Raw genomic sequence first — 18,360 nt, forward strand, 5'->3', positions numbered from 1 at the left:
TGCTCCCGTTTTGTTTGATTTTTAGCTTTACGGGTTTGAAGAATTCAACTAACACTACGTCTTAGATATACGAATGAGTCCGGGAGGTCCTATCCCCACCCATCATCATCCTGTCTACTAGGCAGTTGCATTGGCCTTCTGGCTGCTGCTGCAGTAAGCTGTGCCGAGAATGTGCTCGATCTCGTTGAAGTCGCGCCGCAGTTTGTGGCACTAGCCTTCAGGCTAGGCTACATGGTGCAGAACAGAACCATGTCCGTCGTGTCCGACACCAATAACGTGCACTTTTCGTGCTCGTCGGTGATTGCCGGCGTTGGTGAAGAAACATTAGCCCCCCGTATTGAGGCGTATTGTGCGTCGAGGGGACTGGCTGCTCTGAGCCGCGTATATATCAGTGCCGTTGGCAGCAGCTCCGTCACCATCTCAGGGCCGCCTGCACACTTGAAAGAGTTTCTGTTGCAGCACCCATCCTTCAAGGCAGGGAAGATTGAAGTAGCCGGACTATTCCACTCTTCCTGCCTGTACACAAGCGCCGACGTGGACGCACTTGTCTCAGGCCTCGGCGTGTATACAAGAAGCAGGGCCGTCCGCCTGAATGTCATCTCCAATGCTGATGAGGCAGTTGACGGTTCGCGTGAAGCAACTTGTGAACAGCTGCTTCAACGCACCGTCGCTGATGTCCTGCTTCGTCGACTGAGATGGGACCGTGTGATTCAGAGAGCCCTCAGCACACTGCGAAGCTCCAAGTTTTCCGAAGCAGAAGTAATTCCATTCGCTTCGAGCAGTGTTGAGAGTCTAGCGGCCGCTCTTCGGGCCTCTGAAGAAATACGATCCGTAGACGTGTTGAGCACTGCTCCTTTGCTCTTGAGGAGTGAAAGTAAACCAATATCCGGACAAAAGTCCAATCACTCAAAAATCGCCATTATTGGATTTTCCGGCAGATATCCCGAGGCTGATAGCAACGAAGCGTTTTGGGAACTTCTCGCTGCTGGACTAGATGTTCACAAAGAGATTCCAAAGGACCGCTTCGATCCCTGGCTATACTATGATTCCACTGGTAAAAAGAAGAACACCAGCGGCGTCACCATGGGCTGCTTTGTCCGCCAACCTGAGCTTTTCGACTCTCGGTTTTTCGGCATGTCCCCCAGGGAGGCTGATCAAGCTGATCCCGCGCAGAGACTGGCACTGATGACGGCGTACGAGGCCATGGAGATGGCTGGATTTGTGCCCGATTCCACGCCGTCCACGCAACGCACTCGAGTGGGCGTCTTCTACGGAACCGCCAGTGACGACTACCGAGAAACAAACGCCGCCCAGAACATTGACACGTATTACGTCCCCGGCGGCAGTCGTGCCTTTCTACCCGCACGAATAAACTATCACTTCCGGTTCAGCGGGCCGTCTTTTGATGTGGACACGGCTTGCTCGTCCGGCCTTGCTGCTACACATATTGCGTGTAACTCCCTATGGGCCGGGGACTGCGACGTTGCCATCGCCGGCGGAACGAATATATTGACCAACCCTGACAACTGGGCTGGCCTCGACCGCGCCCACTTCCTATCACGTACCGGCAACTGCAAGACGTTTGATGATGGCGCCGATGGGTACTGCAGGGCAGAAAGCGTGGCGACGGTTCTGCTAAAGAGGCTTGATGACGCGCTGCTAGATGGCGATCCCATCTATGGCACAATCCTCGGAGCCTACACCAACCACTCGGCAGAAGCAGTATCCATTACCAGACCGCACTCGGGCGCGCAAAGAGCCATCTTTAGTCGGATTTTGACATCTGCCAATGTCGACAGCTCCAAAGTTAGCTACGTGGAGATGCATGGGACGGGGACACAGCACGGCGACGCGTGTGAAATGGACTCTGTCCTGAACGTCTTTGCGCCCGAAGGCTCACGCCGCGACAAAGCTCTATACCTCGGATCTGTCAAAGCCAACATTGGCCACGGAGAATCCGCGTCTGGAATCTCTTCGCTGATAAAGGTGTTGCTCATGATGCAAAAGAGCTCCATTCCTCGGCACGTGGGCATCAAGACGAAAATCAACAGGAATTTCCCTACAGATCTTGCGCAAAGAAACGTCCACATCGCGATGAAGGATACCCCGTGGCTGAGACCGGATCCCAGAGACGCACCGCGTGGCAGAATAGCGTTTGTCAACAATTTCGGCGCCGCCGGCGGGAATTCGTCTGTGCTTGTTGAAGACGCCCCGTTGAGGTCGGACATGGCGGACGACGACCCTCGACCGCTTCATATTGTCGCAGTGTCTGCCAAGACGCAGACGTCGTTCAAGAATAACCTTCTTGCGCTCGAAAAGCATCTCCATGTCCACCCGGATATTCCCCTTGGCTCACTTTCTTTTACTACTACGGCTCGGCGTGTTCACTACGGCTACCGCGCCGCCGTCACGGGCTCCAGTCTCCGTGACATCCGCGAGGCTCTTGCGAGTGCTGCAAACACGGAGAAATTCCTGTCCACGGCGGGGAATACGACGCCTATAGGGTTTTGTTTCACCGGTCAAGGCTCCCAGTACCTCTCCATGGCCAGGGAGCTCCTCGCGCACCCGCAGTTTTTGTCCCTGGTTACGAGACTGGAAGACATTGTTCTGCTGCAAGGCTTTGACTCAATACTCGACGTGCTCCGGGGCACAACAGACGCTCCGATGGACCAACTGTCCCCCGTTAAAGTGCAATTGGCTATAACGTGTTTGCAGATGGCCCTCGGCAAGTTCTGGATGGCACTTGGCGTCTCCCCCCAAGTACTTGTCGGGCACAGCCTCGGCGAATATGCCGCCATGAATATTGCCGGGGTGCTCTCCGACGCAGATACCATACACCTTGTTGGCACCAGGGCGGTTCTTCTCAACAAGTACTGCTCCATGGGAACTCATACAATGCTGGCCCTCAAAGCGTCTGCGGACAAGGTGGCTTCGTTGTTGTCGTCTCAGCCCGGCCTGGAGATTGCTTGCGTCAATGGGCCGGAGGAGACGGTGGTTGCCGGCCCCAAAGACCAAGTTGACTCGTTCGCAGCTGTGCTCAACGCGCAATCGATAAAAACGACTCTGCTCAAGGTTCAATTTGCCTTTCATTCACCCCAAGTAGAGCCGATGCTGGAGAGCTTTAGACAAAGCTGTGGCTCTGTTGGATTCAAGGACCCCGTCGTTCCGTTGTTGTCGCCTCTGCTGGGCAAAACAATCAAAAACGTTGCCGATTTGGGGTCTCCGGCCGACTATTTGACACGCCACTGTCGAGGGACTGTTAATTTTCGCGGCTGCTTGCTTTCGGCAGCAGAGGCAGGTGTCATCTCTGAGAAGACCGTCTGGGTAGAAGTCGGGCCACACCCAGTCTGTACCAACATGCTCAAATCCACTCTGGGAGCATCGTCAGTCAAGACGCTTCCTACACTGCGGCGTGGCGAGGCTGATTGGAAGGTGTTCACGTCGACTTTGACGAGCCTGTACAACTCGGGCCTGGCTATCAACTGGGGTGAGTACCACAGCGGCCTGACGCAGAACAAACAGGTGCTGTGTCTACCCTTTTATAAGTGGGAGTTGAAGAGTCACTGGATCCCATATGTCCACGACTGGTGCTTGACAAAGGGTGATGCGCCGCCTCAACCACAGCCGCTGGCATTGCCTCCACCTACCGCCCAGCAGAAGCCGTTTACGACATCGGTGCAGGATATCATACACGAGCAATACTCTAGTGACGAGGCGTGGATCACGGCACGGTCTGACGTCCAGCATCCCGACTTCCGGGAGGTGCTCTTGGCGCACAGGGTCAACGGCCAGCCGGTGTGCTCCTCGGCCGTATATGCGGACATGGCATTGACGCTCTTCACCCGACTCCTCGAGCAGTCTGCCGTGAGCTTTGACAAGTCCGACATTGGCGTCGAAGTGTCAAACATGACTGCCGACAAGGCACTTGTGCTCAACGACGACCCGTCGCATCTCGTCGAGATGAAGGCGTCGGTCAAGTGGTCGACAAGACAGGCGACCTTCACCATGTCCAGCATCTCCAGCACTGGAGCAGAAACCGCACATCACGCAAAGTGCACCGGGTTCTTTGCGGACAAGAGCCAGTGGAGGACGGATTTCAAACGACGCGACTTCCTCGTAAAGGCCAGAATCGACGATCTCCGACGATCGATTCACGACGATTCGGGGTCCGTCCATTTGATCAAGACGGGCATGTTTTACAAGCTGTTTAGCGCTCTCGTCGACTACCACCCCTCGTTCAAAGGCTGTCGCGAACTGGTCATGCGCTCCGCAGAACTAGAGTCCTCGGCCAGAGTCAAGTTCAACACACCGCCCGGGACGGCCGACAAGTGGATGACGCCGCCGTACTGGCTCGACAGTCTGGGTCAAATCACGGGGTTTACAATGAATGCCAATGACGAGGTCGACTCGAAAAAACAAGTGTATATCAACCACGGCTGGGAAAACATGAAGCTCATGGAGCCGCTGTCCGAAGACGTGACGTACACTACATATCTCAAGATGCAGCCAAAGGACAAGGGCTCCTACATGGGGGATGTGTACATCTTCAACGAGGGGGCGAGGGATATCGTTGCCGTCTACGAAGGGGTGACCTTTTCCGCGGTGCAGAGAAATATACTCGACAAGGTGCTCCCGAAGCCCAAGTCGGAGACGTCGAAGCCCGTCCCTTCACAGCCCGTCCGCGCCGCCTCGGCGCCATATGGGCCTCAGACTCCGGCGGTTGATCGAGAGCCGTCAACGGAGCCGCCTGCGCTGTTGCAGCCGCACAAATACGACGTGCCTGCGGACAAGCTCAAGGCCATCATCGCCGAGGAAGTCGGGGCCCCGGTCTCGGATGCGCAGGATGACGCCGAACTTGCAGGATTGGGCGTCGACTCTCTGCTCGCGCTGACGATTTCGGACCGGATGCTCGAGGAGCTCAACGTCAAGGTGGATTCGACGGCCTTTATCACCTGCAAGACGGTTGGAGAGGTCATCCAGCTAATAGCCGGTTCGTCAGCGCCATCGTCGGACTCTGAGCCTTCCACTCCGCCTGTGACTCCGCCGCCGCCTCGGGAGCCAGATTATGAGAATACTCATCTGTCTCGGGGGGTGGAAGCAGCGCTGTCCGCTCTGTCCATCGACTCGGACGAATACCCCCATATTGCAAACATGAATGGCAAAAACAAGCTAGCACCAGCGTGTAAGTCTACATTTCCCCGCATGTGCACCCTATTCATAATTCGAATAACACAGTGGCTAATCTGTTGTAGTTGGCGTCGTCTCTCCTCTGACAGTCCTCCCGCAGCCATCCCACGTGCCGCCAGCGTCTTCCGTTCTCCTACAAGGAAACCCGCTGACGTGTTCGCGGAGAGTCTGGCTATTCCCAGACGGATCCGGCTCCGCGACTTCGTACCTGCCGCTCCCAGACGTCGACGTGGACAAGGTGGCCGTCTACGGCCTCAGCAGCCCCTACGTCAGGCGCAGCGACAGCAAGCCCTGCCAGTTTGAAGAGCTGACGACCGCATACCTCACCGAGATGCGCAGGCGTCAGCCGGCAGGGCCGTACATTGTGGGCGGCTGGTCGGCGGGCGGCATCTGCGCATACGACGCAGCGCAGCGGCTCATTGCCGAGGGAGAGGCCGTGGACGGGCTCATCCTGCTCGACAGCCCCAAGCCCATCGGGCTCAAGAAGCTGCCGCCGAGGCTATACTCTGAGCTGGACAAGCTCCAGATGTTTGGGTCGGACAGCAGGAAGCCACCGGCGTGGCTGCTGGCGCACTTTGTCTTGTTTGCCGACATTTTGAGCACGTACACGCCTCGCGCGTGGGCCGAGGCAAAACCCCTGCCCACCTGGGCTCTCTGGGCGAGGAACGGCACGGATGAGGGCGGGACAATTGAGGTCTGGCCTGATGATCCGGAGAATCTGCTGTGGCTGCTGCATAGGCGGGCCGCGCTGGATGCCAACGGCTGGGATCAGCTGGTTGGCAAGGACAATGTCGTGGTGGACGTGGTGGAGGGGGCGCACCATTTCAACATGTTGAAGCAGCCGGGCGCGAGGCAAGTGACGGACTTTATTAGACGAGCGGTGACTTGCATGGCTGGGGGCTTCTTGTAGAGACTGCAGTGACTTGATGGTTGTTCGTGGCTGGAGGTTTTTCATGGTTTGGACTTTGTTTCCCGAGATATTCGCCGTCGACTTACCCTATACGTCTATCTAATGTAAATCTACAACACGTGGCTGTTCTTTTCTTGTCCAACCCCCGTGCCAAACGACACAGGAAAACTATAATGTTGACAGAAGTTTCAGCTGCCCCAGATAGAATGGCGTTGACAAGCGTCAACTGGTAGGAGGCATCACGAGACGAGAACGACGTCGTTGGGGCCAGCCCACCACTGTAAACGCAGTCAGCTTGACACGCAGTCAACGAAAAACTTCCAATACACCCGACAACATGCGTTCGGTCCCGAATAGAATCCGCGGTAGCACGACGTCTGCCACCGGTCCCGAGACACGCATACCACGCATACCACCTGGAGAAGCAGGCTGCGCTAGCTTCATGATGACTAACCCCGTGCAAGAGGATATACAGACGATTCAACCTCTATTGTAAGTCAACCCAGTTTGCAACACCAGACCGCGCCAGCCAAGGCATGAAACAAGAATGCCCCCTCCCAAGGTCCTCATTGTCGGAGCTGGCATCGCCGGCCCGGCTCTCGCGTTCTGGCTCTCACGCATCAGATGCGACATGACCATCATCGAGCGCGACGCAGCACTCCGCGACAGCGGCCAGCAAGTCGACCTGCGCGGCCAGGGCATCGTGCTGATGAGGAAGATGGGCATGGAGGCAGCCGTGCGTGCCGTCCTGTGCGACGAGCCCGGCACGCAGATTGTCGACAGAAGGGGCCGGCAGAGGGCGTATTTCCCGGCAAACAAGACGGGCAAGGGCAACCAAAGCGCCACGAGCGAGTACGAGTTTATGCGCGGCGACTTTGTACGCATCCTGCACGACGCCACCAGGGGCCTCGACGGCGTCAAGTACCGCTTTGGCCTGCGCGTCGAGAGCCTGGTCCAGCGTGAGGGCTCGTCCGGCGTGCAGGTCGTCTTCTCGGACCAAACGAGGGAGGCGTACGATCTCGTAGTCGGCGCAGACGGGGTCGGCTCTCCCACGCGCAGACTCATGCTCGGCCCCTCGTTCCCCGATCCGCGGCACGACATGGGCGCCCACGCGGCATTCTTCACGATACCCGCGCGGAAAGACGACCCCAGGCCTTGGACGGCGTGTCACCTGCCTGGCCGGAGGCTGGTCATGACCCGCAAAGACCGCCCGGAGAGTCTGAGGGTGTCGCTTGTCGTACACGGCGACTGCGAGGAGCTGGACGCCGCAGACAAGTCGGCCAGCAAAGAGGACCAGAAGAGGGCGTGGGCGCAGAGGTTCGACGCGTTCCGCGACTACCCCCCCATGCCGCGGTTTCTGGACGGCCTGCTCCACGCCAAGGAGGCGGACGACCTGTACACCCAGCACATGAGCCAGATCAGGCTGCCGGAGGGGTGCTGGTCCCGCGGCGGCGTGGTGTTGATCGGAGACGCGGCGTATTGCCCGACACCCATGGGCGGCGGGCTCGGCACGACGGCGGCCCTGGTAGGCGCGTACGTTCTCGCGGGAGAGGTCGCCAGTCGGTGGCGCGAGGCCGAGGGGGAGGGCACGCGGGTCGATTTCGGGGACGCGGCTCGCGCGTACGAGCGGCTGGTGAGGCCGTTTGTTACGGAGGCGCAAAACGTGCCCCCTCTGAGCTGGCTGATGCTGCCGGAGACGGAGTGGGGGATATGGATTCTTCAGACCGTTGCTTGGGTGTTTTCCGTGGTGCGTGTCGAGAAGCTGTTTGGCTGGTTGAGCCCGGAGGAGAGCGATGAGCTTACTTTTCCCGACTATCCTGCGCTTGCGGGGGATGAAAGATAGACACGGCTGTGTGGCAAGATGACGATGCTGAACCTGCGAAGTTTGGTGACCGTGTTGAAGATGCCTGGGTTGGCTGTGGAAATCTGTCAACTACCTCATTGTAGATGTTCTTTACGCTGGGAAATGTCGCGATTTGTCAGTTATATTCTGCGCACTTGCTAGACGCATGCTTGATGAACTGGTTGGCGGCTCAGAAGGCGGGAGTATTCATGGAACATGCTCTGCTTCATTGTAAGACGTCTCCCTGTCGATCGTTCTCCGTGTCGATCGTGACGATGGAAACAAGCATACATGGCGACTAGATTGGTCCATAAGGGGCTACTCGCACGAATTAGCACGTGTTCGCAATAGGATAGAGTCCAGGGCAAATCGTATTGGTAGACAGGCAAGTGCGAAGAGAGGACGGAGCTTGATTGGTACTGTGTGAGACGAGCCGACGCCTTTCCATCAAGCAGTGTCTCTATCAAGCATTGCGTGTGGCTTGCGGCTGCTTGGTGGTTACAAAGGCGTCTAAGCAAACATGGCGAGTATCGTCGCTTTTGATCAGCCTTTGCAATCCACCGGGGACAAGGTCATTATTTATGTCATGGCCGTCTATTGCATCGATTGCCGAGTCGGTTGCGATTTACGAGTCATTCAAGTGGGACATGTATTTGTCGCAAAGGATATAAGGGTTTACAACACACAAAATGCTGTGTCGTGGCCACGCCCATTTTTTGTGTGACAGTATTGAGCCAGACCGGTGGTAGGTGAGTGGCATTCTCGAGTTGACTAAACGCGGAGAGCTATGTAGTGTAAATGTTTTCAAGCGAAACGCGCTATGCGTTATGAGAATTTGAATACTCAATCAATGTGTATTATCACGGATGGATAGTAAAACATGTTTATAACGGTCCTCTCACATGCCGATTCGGTATGCATCCCTACGAGTAGATACCTCTCTTATATACTAAGTATATCAAGGTAGTGCCTTGTACTGATTTTCTCCCAAGATTTTTCGTAATGGTATATATAGAATTATAACCCCCTGGAGATTTAACTTTACCCCTTTCAATTCTTTAATTCGTAGTCATAAGCCTAATCATACTAATACAACAAGGCTGTTCCTTATAAGGCAGTTTTATATAGCTACAAGACCCCTGTATTTGGGTTATAACGACGTGCTGAGGTGGCATAGCCTATCTCTCTTGATGTATTTCACTATCATGTATAAGAGATGCCCATCTATTCAATATAGTGATCAATGCCGCAAATGAGTCCTGTACATAAAAGGCATCGTAATAGTACTATGGTATAATTCTTACTTTTGCACCTTACAGCGCTTTCTATCTGGCATATTTGCCGTTCCTAATAGCAGCTTGTAGAAAGGTTTGCTCGCATGTTATTCAACGAACCTGCCCCTAGATGCAGAGTTCCTTGCCTTCCTCAACTCTGGGTTTCCAAATTGAAAAGCTCTGTGCGTAGGTGACGAATATCGCACTCATACCCCGGACGTACTACGGATAACGATTCGTGATGAAACGCAATACCTGCACCATTCAAAGAGAGATCGGCTCTAGATTCTCAATGATTGGATGGGACTGTCTAGACGCATGCTATGATTCTTCTGAGATAATGTGAAACCATGCAGTATTGGATGGTGGCAGAAATCACTGCTTAGATTTGTTTTAGATCATCGCGCCCAACAACCAGCTTGCAAGCTCATTCAAACCAGATGAGTCGCCGCCTTCTCAGAATGGGTACATTGTCACATGTGCTTTTGCGCAATATTACGCCTTTTCCGCATTCTCCACTCGTTAAAATCTTTGGTGGCAACTCATCCCGGTAAGTATCCTTCCGCGTGCCACGCAGTCGGCGCTCTATCGGAGTCACTCGGGCACGGTCCGTCATTATCGCAAGGTGCTATGACTGCGTCAAAGGCTGAGACACATGCAATAAGGTGTCTAGGCAGCCAATGCCCAAGCCACTTTTAAAATGGGCTTGCTTCGTAGGCCTTGACGTCGGATCGAGGACCATCCGTTTCAGCACTCAAACAGCCCTCGTATCTTCTCTCCTCATCTGGATATAGCCTGCAATGGCAAACAGTAAAAAGAAGACACAAACAGGCGTCATCAGCGCGGCAGCGTATTCTCTCTGAGCCTCGGGGGTCTCGCCGCTCCAGTCCCTAGCCCATTTCGGTGTCTTGATCACCTCCCCTTGGACCAGCCACGCCGTAACAAATATGGCAATGACGATGAACGTAAACACCAACCGCCAAATGTTAAGGAGCGCTTCGCTGAGAGGCTCGGATAATCGTGGCATATTGGCGATTGCTTGGATTGGTTTTCTCGGCGCTGTATTTCTTTCTTTCGGGGTGCCGTGCTATTTCGGGCCGGAATATCGTGGCATGCTCGCGGCTCATGCAAGATTGTTTCTCGGTTAGCAGAGCAAGATTTGCTGTGGGAGAAGTGTTGGAAGCATGTGACAGCGTTATAGATGCAAGCTGAAAAGATGTAGCAAAGGTGAGAGATGGCCGCCTTGGTTCAGTTTTGTAATGCTTTGCCGTCGTGTCACAAGGCGGAACTAAATGCTGACCGACATGTTGGCAGTGTTGAGTCGTCAGCTTTTGGCGTCGGATATTACCATTTTGGGAACCACCAAGCCGGGCCGCAAGTCGTATGCGCCCGAAGTGTAGGTCTGTTTTCAGGTGGGAAGAGTAACATATCCTTGCTCACGTCCCGTTGTCGGAAGTCAAGCTGGGCAGGTAATTGTCTTTGGTTACTCTGAGTTCGAAGATGTCTCATGGACCCGAAATTGACGATAGTTGCACAATGGCTCGAGGCCTTGGGCGTCTGTGGCCTCGGACTTTGCGTTAATAAAACCTTTTGTCCTCAAGGGCCTTGAAAAAAAGGCCTTTGGTATTCAAAGGGGGGGTTTATTGCAGTTGAATCGAGTTAATACTCGAAGCCTTTGTCACAGATGGCGCATAGCTGCACAGGCGCCATCCGGGAAATATTCAAATTTGTACGTCTCTGTTTGGATTCTATTGTGCGGCGGACCTCCACTGCCCCAAGACTTTACCCAAACTCTTAAAACAAATACCATCACCTGCCACTCGTCTCCTAGGTTTCCAGAAGAGGGCCCTTGTAGTCCTTCTTGGCCCAAACTAGATAGTACACAATACTAAATAATACCAAAGACCCTGTAATCAGTACACTAAAGTTCATGGTTTCTGGCGTAACCTCCGAAGAGGGCGGCCAGAAGCTGAAGAATAAAATAATGCTCAGGTAAACGCAAGTGATGACGTTGTTAATAATGCCTCCAATACCTGGAAGATGCCATGGCCCCCAAACCAACTCCTTGCCCGTCGTCTCCGCCAGAGCCGGAAGAGAAGACGGGTCAGGCATGCTGAAACCCGTAGTGCAGCGACGATACAGAAGTAAACCCGCGGCTATGAGGTATGACGAATACAGCGAGGAGATGGCGAGAGAAACGAGGGCATTGTAAGCGACCTGTGAGCCGATGTTGATGAGACCAAGAAGGCAGGATATGGTGCTCGTGGTGAGGATGGCCCAGACCGGAACACAAGTAGTAGAGTCAACCTAAATGAGAATTATTAGTTTCTATATGCAGCAAACTTGCAAGTCTTGCAGACGCGTACTTTTGACAGGGTGCGCCAGAAGGGCAGGCCACGGTCTCGGGCAAACGCCCAGAACATCCGCGACGTCGTGGCAATGACACCAATGACGGAGGCGAGAGTCATGAAGATGATGATGGAGGCCATGACCGTGGTGCCCGATCGTGAGCCCAGCGCTTGGTAGAAGATTTCCATGAACGGATAGCCAGAGGGCGATGCCAACGCCGCCTCAATGTCGGAATTGCAAAAGGCCATGGCGATGATGATGGAAAGGCCGAGAGAACCATTAATCAGGATACTGATTATGATGGACCGCGGGACGACAAGCGATGGGTTTCGAACTTCTTCGCACATCTGTTTCGGCGTGTTAGTGAATTTGTCGCCGGGGCTACAACGACGTTTCAAACTCACATGAAAAGTGCAATCGACACCTTTTGACAAGGGCTTCATTAGCAGCGTGTACTGTGAAAACGGAACCCGCCTACAGATTGGCATTACAAAGGGAGATTCGCACCTGCAAACGAAAACACACTGCCTACGATTCCGATGAAGCTAGACAGAGCCTGGGTCGACCAGTTCCCGCCATTGTGGAACGTAGTAAAGACGTCTTTCGCATTCCCATGGGCTCCAAAAGTACCGAGCGGAATAATAATGGCAAAGAAACCTATGATATGCACGACGAGCAGCATGCCCTCCAGCTTGGGGAGGTGAGCGCTCAGCACCGTGTTGCACAGCACGGCGAGGATCACCACCGCCCACAGCATCAGCGTCCCCTGGTACGACTGCGGCGCGTAGTGCGGATGGTTAAAGGCCACCAGGCCCTGGATCATGGTGCCGGTGAGGTATCCGACCGACGCACACGCGCCCTGCCAGCCGCCTATCGTCAACCATCCGGTGACGTAGCTGAGGAACTTGGAGCACCAGCGAGGCGCCAGCATGGCCACCCAGTGGTACTGGCCGCCCGAGGTGGGAGCCATGGAGAGGAGCTCCGAGAGCGTGGTGAAGACGCTGATGTTGCACAGCCAGACGATCAGGAACCCCCAGATGAGGCCCGCGGAGCCGCCGTTGAGAAGGCCGGGCGCGAAGCTCATCAGCGTGCCCTCCCAGGTGATGAGGACGGCGCAGCTGAAGCCGACGGTGGACAGGAAGCCAAAGTTGCGCTATAAACAGAAGGACGAATCAGCCAGATGCTTGGTAGCCCGTGTTGTGCGGCGGCGTACCCTGAGGACCGACTTCTTGCCCAGCCGTGCCAACTGATGGCGGTCGTGGAGGTCTTTCTGGGATGCATTGGTAATGGTAGGGTTAGCAGACTTGCTTCCCGTCATGTCGTCGAGGACATGGCCCTCTCGTCGTACACTCATTGTGACATGAACCTGGTGACGAGCGAGGCACACGATGGTGATGATGACGACGATGATGGTGTTGTTGCCACGCCCGGCTTTTTCTCTCCTGCCCGCGATCTAGAGACGAGGCCAGCAAGAGCCACGGGTTCGCAGACGAGAAATCAAGAGCAACTCAAAGCTCCAACATGGTCAAACCTAGTCTGAAACCAGGGTTCATGGCGCGAGCCGCATTAGCGCGCATGACGCATAACTCAACCAACGCAGCCTAACAAGATGGGCAAGGACCAGGGGACTCAGATTCGCGTCGTCTTGATGCGGAACCGGCACCATGTGCCGTGGTTGGTTGTCGGCGCATGAAGCATTCAAGCTTGTTTCCACCTGTTGCAGAATCAGCTCCCCTGGCGTGTCCAATCGCGCCATCCGTGCTCATGATTACTCCTGGAACCGAGAAAAGAAAAAAAAAAGAAAAGGGCCTGCCGAATTGATTGACCCGTCACCCGTCCCCGGTGCCTGTCCGTTCCCACGGGGCGAAGAGAGCGCCTGCTCGGCCCCGAGGATCGACGGGCAATCAAAGGCAGTTGACCCTCTACGGAGTACAGGGACGGAGAAATCGCCCTTTGTGTTCAAAGTCCCTGACCAGGATCCTTTGCGAGGCTGCTCGTTCACCAAGTCCTTGCAAGACATCCGTATACTACGTGGTTGGGCCCTGCACAAGCCCGTCTATTGCTGCATTTGCCCTGCGCCAGGGGGCTCTAACCCAAGGGAAATCATAATACATTACTGCAATCATCTAATTCTGCGTCCTGCTTGCACTAACCGGCGACTTGGCCTCAATGTCCACCTGCCAGGACTGCTGCACCAGCACCGTCTGGCTCGTATGGCTGCGTCTGTCCCAGCCCTCGGCGCTGACGTCCTGGTTCGCCGTCACCGTCGTGGCCGTCTTGGAAGCAGGAATGCTCCCCAGCTCAATGTCGCCGTCGCCTCTGCGCGACGCTCCTCGCCCCAAGAGTGAATCGCGCCGCTGCTTGCTGTTCTGCGCCGACGCCGCGGCTGCGTATTTGCCGCTGCCGCTCTTGCTCTTGGCCCCCGTGTTCTGCGACGAGGCGTCGACCGCAATCATGGCGCCGGACTTGAAGCTGTCGAGGAACGGCTTCAGGTACGGCGCGCAGGCGGTCACGATGCTCAGGCACTGCACGAGCTGCGCCAGGATGGTGGGCAGCGCCATGTGGAACGTTGCGTCGCCCTTGTCGATGATGTCGTGAAAGACGACCATGTGGCCGATGATTGCTGGCGTGACTCTAGAGCAGATTCAATGTTTGTTAAAAACCCGCTCCCCATGGCCGAGGGTCGCTGCGACTCACAAGATGCGACTCCCAAATACACCTCCTACCAGCATCTTTTTCGACATTGGTAGCTGGAGGTTGAAGGAAATGGTGAGCATGATGGTGACAATGGCAACGTCAGTCGCGATGTCGCCGACGGCGACGTATATCCAAAAGGCAGCCTGCACAGTAGTCAATATCGGCACACCGCTCGCGGGGATTCTCCCAAGCATACCCGCTGGAAACATTGGCCGGACATGTAATCCCACGGAATCGGTATCCCGCACTGCAAAAGGGCCGGAACGATCGACGTCAACGCCCAGAGGACGATGAAGGAGCAGGTGACGATGACGGTGCGTCTGTGATACAGCGGCGCGAGCACCCAGAGTGTCGTGATGGCGGATAATTTGGCCAGCGTCATACTAGCAATAAAGAGAGCACCGGCAGCATATTGGGCCTAGTCCGCCGTGAGCTTCAAGACGAACCCCCTCCCCCCCAAAAAGAAGTGCATCTTACCTTGAGGACATACGTGACATGATCGCGGCGCAGATCATCCAGGTGCTGGCCCAGCCCGTTGTCTGCTTCTGCAACAACCACGACAGACTGCGCAACTGCCAGGGCCTATTAAGCAATAGGGCCAAATAGTTCCATCATCAGCACAGTGCCCTCGGGCAATTTCCAGCAGGGGGGCGCACTTACGGTGGCCGCCATGGCGAGTTGGTCATCTAGACTCAGTTTCCTGACGGTGAACCATTTCATGGAAATTCGCGTGATGCAAGACAGCAGCCCTACCACCATCAAGAACAGCGTCGTTGCCCTCACCAACAAAGACTTGTTGTGCATGGAGAGATCATGATGCTGCTCCATCATGTCACTGTTGGGGAACGCATCAAGTCTCTTTGCCACTTGTGATCTGCGTCAGCTGCCTTGACGGGAGAGACTTGTTTTTTTTTTTTTAAACAAAAAAGCCAAGACAGTTTGTCAGAGGAACAATATGCGAGACAAGTGCAGGAGCTGGATTTTCTCTTTTGGAGAAACGTGCTCTGCACAACGGATCGAAAGCGAAAATAACTACCCCTTGTCGTAATCCAACTAGGCTCGACTGACATCTGCATGGAACGGAACGGACCAAGTTCTAGCAAGCTTCTCGCAACGGAAACGAAAACGCACGCATTCAAGGTGGCAACCCCCCCCCTAGAGTTTCCAGTAATGCCAGTAACAAGACCGATCCTTTTGCTTGAACAGGGAAGACTAGTCTTGGAGTCGATCAATGGGGCCGCCAAAGTCGAGACTCTCGGGTCCCCTTCAGCCAGGTCGCTGCCGATGGGTTACCAAGTCTGGTTAGAAGGTAATGCGCGTCGGCTGTGATTAAGGTTTTGCGAGACGCCAAGGCCTCTTCAGCAACTTGTATGCGCTACGCCGTCGACCTTGGCTCGTCTGGACACAGTAGTTAGGTCAAGACGAAATAGGCAGGAGCACTTACATTGGACAAACTCATTGTCAAAGTCTTGTCGGGTACAGGGTTGTGAAGACTGGGTGTATCCTATCTATCCGGCCCTGCGACCCGGATCTTGAGGGACCATCCCTCTCGGCCACAAAGGCATCGCAGGTCGCTGGTTTTTTTCCCTCGCAATGTCATGCCGGTCCTCGCACGCTAGCTTGCTCCTTCAAACCTGGCCTCGCCGAAAATAACATTCCGCTGAGTCATGTGCCAATAGCATCTGCCTCTAGAGTTTGTTGGGTTGAAACATGTTCCCGGCAAAGGCATGTCCACACACGATATCCTAGCCGGATGGTGGACCTGGCTCACGTCCATCAAGATCGCATCTCCCTGCTACAATGGACTTGTGCTGTGCGCCCCTGGCACCCAAGAAGCCACGACTAGTTTAGTGAAGAAGGGGCTGAAGAGCGCACTGATGCTTCTAGAAACATGTCTCGGGAACATTTTGACTCGAGGCAGCCCTGACAGGATTCCAAGTGGCGTCTGACACTGCCCGTCCAGGACAAAGTGCTGATGGAAAATGAACGGCGTGGGGGAGTCTTGGTTGAAAGTCTGGTGCGGAACCCAGGGCGACATTGTACATAAGCACCGAGTATCGAGTACCAGGGGGGGGGGCCATGTCTGCTCAGCCGAACATTCCCCTGAAACTGGAGTTCCGTACGGTATTGTTCTGCTCATTTCCCCGGCGAGTCCCGACCCTCAGTCTTGGTGCCGAGACCAATATGCCGCCGTTCAAAGCGGATGCCGCAAGGCGTCTCTGCGCGTGTCTAGCAGACTTGCAATGGAGCGGCTGGCTTGATTACAAGCATCATGCAACTCGAACCCAGGACCCCAACGCGCCCAGCGAGATACTGCTTTGAGCCACGCGCTCTTATCTCTTAGTCGACGAGTCCTAGCATAGGCATTACGCATCACGTGGGGCCTTGAAACAGTCGTGCCACAGCCTGTTCCCCAGAATCATTCACCTTGGTTTCGCCCCGGTACGCAATCCAGGGTCCTGTGCGGCTGGGAAAACCTCCCATCGTTGGAAGTTGTCACCATGGAATGCGATGAGGGTTAGGGTTATAGTAGGAACCATGGAGATGGCATACGACAGAGGGTACTATTTTCTTCCAAGGAAGAAAGAAAGGAGAAACAAATTTGAAAAGAAAAAAATGCAAATAAAACTACAAATGACCGTTTCTTGAACCCAGTCTCGAACAAGACATGCGACGTTTCGGGTCGGATAAAGCCAGACACCAATAGCCGCGGCGGCAAACGGCTCCACGCACAACAAAACCAACTCCGACACAAACTCCTCAACAGACACCAGCCCATCTCGAGCCTTGCGGAACAGAATGCCGCCCCAAGAAACAGCATCGGCTTCGGAACGCGTCCCGCGCTCCTATCGTCTCCTGTTAACCGTCGTCGAGCCTCTGTTTGCGGTAAACGGGGCCATCATGGTGTTCCGCGCGCCCGAGGCGTACCTGTCGACCATGACGCGGCACGGGGGCGCCTTCGCCGCGGGGTCGACCTTCTTGTACACTTCGCTGGGCGGCGCCTGGCTGTACTTTGCGTTTGTCGAGGCCGTGGTGATGCGTGCCTGCGACGACGTGCGGCTCTGGCGGCTCCTGTGCGCCGGCATGCTGGTCAGCGACGTCGCCTTCTGCCACTCGGCGGCCCAGGCCGTGGGCGGGTGGGCGAGCTGGGCTCGTCTGTCGGCTTGGACACTGGACGATCACCTGGTGTTTTGGAGCACGGCGCCGTTCTTGGTCGTCCGGGTCTTGGTTGTTCTTGGCGTCGGCGTCAAGCCAGGGACTACGGGTCCGAAGCTGGAGTAGATGGGGTGACGAGTCTTTGGTTACTGATGATGGCGGATGGAATTGGTCGTCGTCTATTGGCGGGGAAGTCTGGGTGCGATATTGTGCTATGGCACACAAAAACAGACTTTGACTGCATTCTGTCTGGTAGTTGTTTTCAAGTCGATATAGCTGCTCACTGTCTCGCGTGCTAGGGCTCTTGGGTCTTTTTGTAATGCACTAGATGCGTTTATACTGGCTCTTTTGAAAACGCAGTGGGATTTTGCGTCACGAAGCTTCATCCTGCAAAAATTGCACCTACTCGAGGCTTGGCGTTTAGTCATACCGGAGCAACATGATGGGGATATCGAGCTGTAGTATGTCTCCTATGGAATTGCAGGTTCTTGTTGGAACCCATAGTCTTTCAATAATGTGATGGAAACGAGCTTCTACAAGTCGTTGTCATAAGGATGCTGCCACTTTTGTAAGCCGATACTTGGTGCCTTTGAATCTATACAAAAAAAGGCATTTCCATCACGGGCCAAGGAGCTAAAAGGGCACACATAGAAGCTGGATAGTGGGAACACTCCCCAAGGGCCGCCATCTCTGGGATTGTTTTGCTCCATGGCTCAGCCGTCAACCCAACACCCGTCGTGGCATATTCCAAGTCATCACGGCACCAATTTGGAACAATCGGCCGACTTGTACGGCTCTCGACTTGACAGATGTCTTAGGGAGTCTTGCCAGCCATGCGTGTGCAGAACATTCAGCTGACCATCGCCAAGCCGCGAAGCGTCTAAAGAGATGGTGGCTTTGGATACCTTTGGGAGTGCCGAGCTTCGCCCGCTCGACGTAATAGC

The 18,360-nt window shown here is 54.9% G+C and overlaps 6 protein-coding genes across 7 annotated transcripts; 3 read left to right on the top strand and 3 right to left on the bottom strand.

Annotated features, from left to right (window-relative positions):
* Nucleotides 1-249: 249 nt before the first annotated feature.
* Nucleotides 250-6,221, top strand: J3458_011640 (Type I Iterative PKS; the record flags this gene model as incomplete). The annotated part of the gene is made up of 2 exons (XM_007809671.2): nucleotides 250-5,182; nucleotides 5,253-6,221. 2 exons carry the CDS (start codon nucleotides 250-252, stop codon nucleotides 6,095-6,097), a joined length of 5,778 nt encoding a protein of 1,925 aa, XP_007807862.2. The 3' UTR covers nucleotides 6,098-6,221.
* A 423-nt stretch (nucleotides 6,222-6,644) lies between these two features.
* On the top strand, nucleotides 6,645-8,699 carry J3458_011641 (uncharacterized protein; the record flags this gene model as incomplete). The annotated part of the gene is made up of 1 exon (XM_007809672.2): nucleotides 6,645-8,699. The coding sequence occupies one exon, from the start codon at nucleotides 6,645-6,647 to the stop codon at nucleotides 7,938-7,940; it is 1,296 nt and encodes a 431-aa protein (XP_007807863.2). The 3' UTR covers nucleotides 7,941-8,699.
* Nucleotides 8,700-9,968: 1,269 nt separating this feature from the next.
* Nucleotides 9,969-10,241, bottom strand: J3458_011642 (uncharacterized protein; the record flags this gene model as incomplete). The annotated part of the gene is made up of 1 exon (XM_066119913.1): nucleotides 9,969-10,241. The coding sequence occupies one exon, from the start codon at nucleotides 10,239-10,241 to the stop codon at nucleotides 9,969-9,971; it is 273 nt and encodes a 90-aa protein (XP_065975031.1).
* Nucleotides 10,242-10,887: 646 nt separating this feature from the next.
* J3458_011643 (uncharacterized protein) lies at nucleotides 10,888-13,042 on the bottom strand. Of its 2 annotated transcripts, XM_066119914.1 has the most exons (5): nucleotides 12,777-13,042; nucleotides 12,071-12,716; nucleotides 11,968-11,987; nucleotides 11,581-11,910; nucleotides 10,927-11,521 (listed from the first exon to the last, which is right to left on the bottom strand). In XM_066119914.1, exons 1-5 carry the CDS (start codon nucleotides 12,915-12,917, stop codon nucleotides 11,042-11,044), a joined length of 1,617 nt encoding a protein of 538 aa, XP_065975032.1. In that variant the 5' UTR covers nucleotides 12,918-13,042; the 3' UTR covers nucleotides 10,927-11,041. The 2 variants fall into 2 exon arrangements, with proteins under 2 accessions (XP_065975033.1, XP_065975032.1); XM_066119915.1 differs by having other exon boundaries at nucleotides 10,888-11,521; nucleotides 12,071-13,042.
* A 647-nt stretch (nucleotides 13,043-13,689) lies between these two features.
* J3458_011644 (uncharacterized protein) lies at nucleotides 13,690-16,311 on the bottom strand (the record flags this gene model as incomplete). The annotated part of the gene is made up of 5 exons (XM_066119916.1): nucleotides 14,921-16,311; nucleotides 14,738-14,842; nucleotides 14,457-14,678; nucleotides 14,261-14,403; nucleotides 13,690-14,197 (listed from the first exon to the last, which is right to left on the bottom strand). Exons 1-5 carry the CDS (start codon nucleotides 15,089-15,091, stop codon nucleotides 13,690-13,692), a joined length of 1,149 nt encoding a protein of 382 aa, XP_065975034.1. The 5' UTR covers nucleotides 15,092-16,311.
* A 748-nt stretch (nucleotides 16,312-17,059) lies between these two features.
* Nucleotides 17,060-17,542, top strand: J3458_011645 (uncharacterized protein; the record flags this gene model as incomplete). Its single annotated transcript, XM_066119917.1, has 1 exon — nucleotides 17,060-17,542. The coding sequence occupies one exon, from the start codon at nucleotides 17,060-17,062 to the stop codon at nucleotides 17,540-17,542; it is 483 nt and encodes a 160-aa protein (XP_065975035.1).
* Nucleotides 17,543-18,360: the final 818 nt, after the last annotated feature.

This window comes from Metarhizium acridum (assembly GCF_019434415.1).
Source record: "Metarhizium acridum strain ARSEF 324 chromosome Unknown scaffold_234, whole genome shotgun sequence".
Lineage (NCBI taxonomy): Eukaryota > Fungi > Ascomycota > Sordariomycetes > Hypocreales > Clavicipitaceae > Metarhizium > Metarhizium acridum.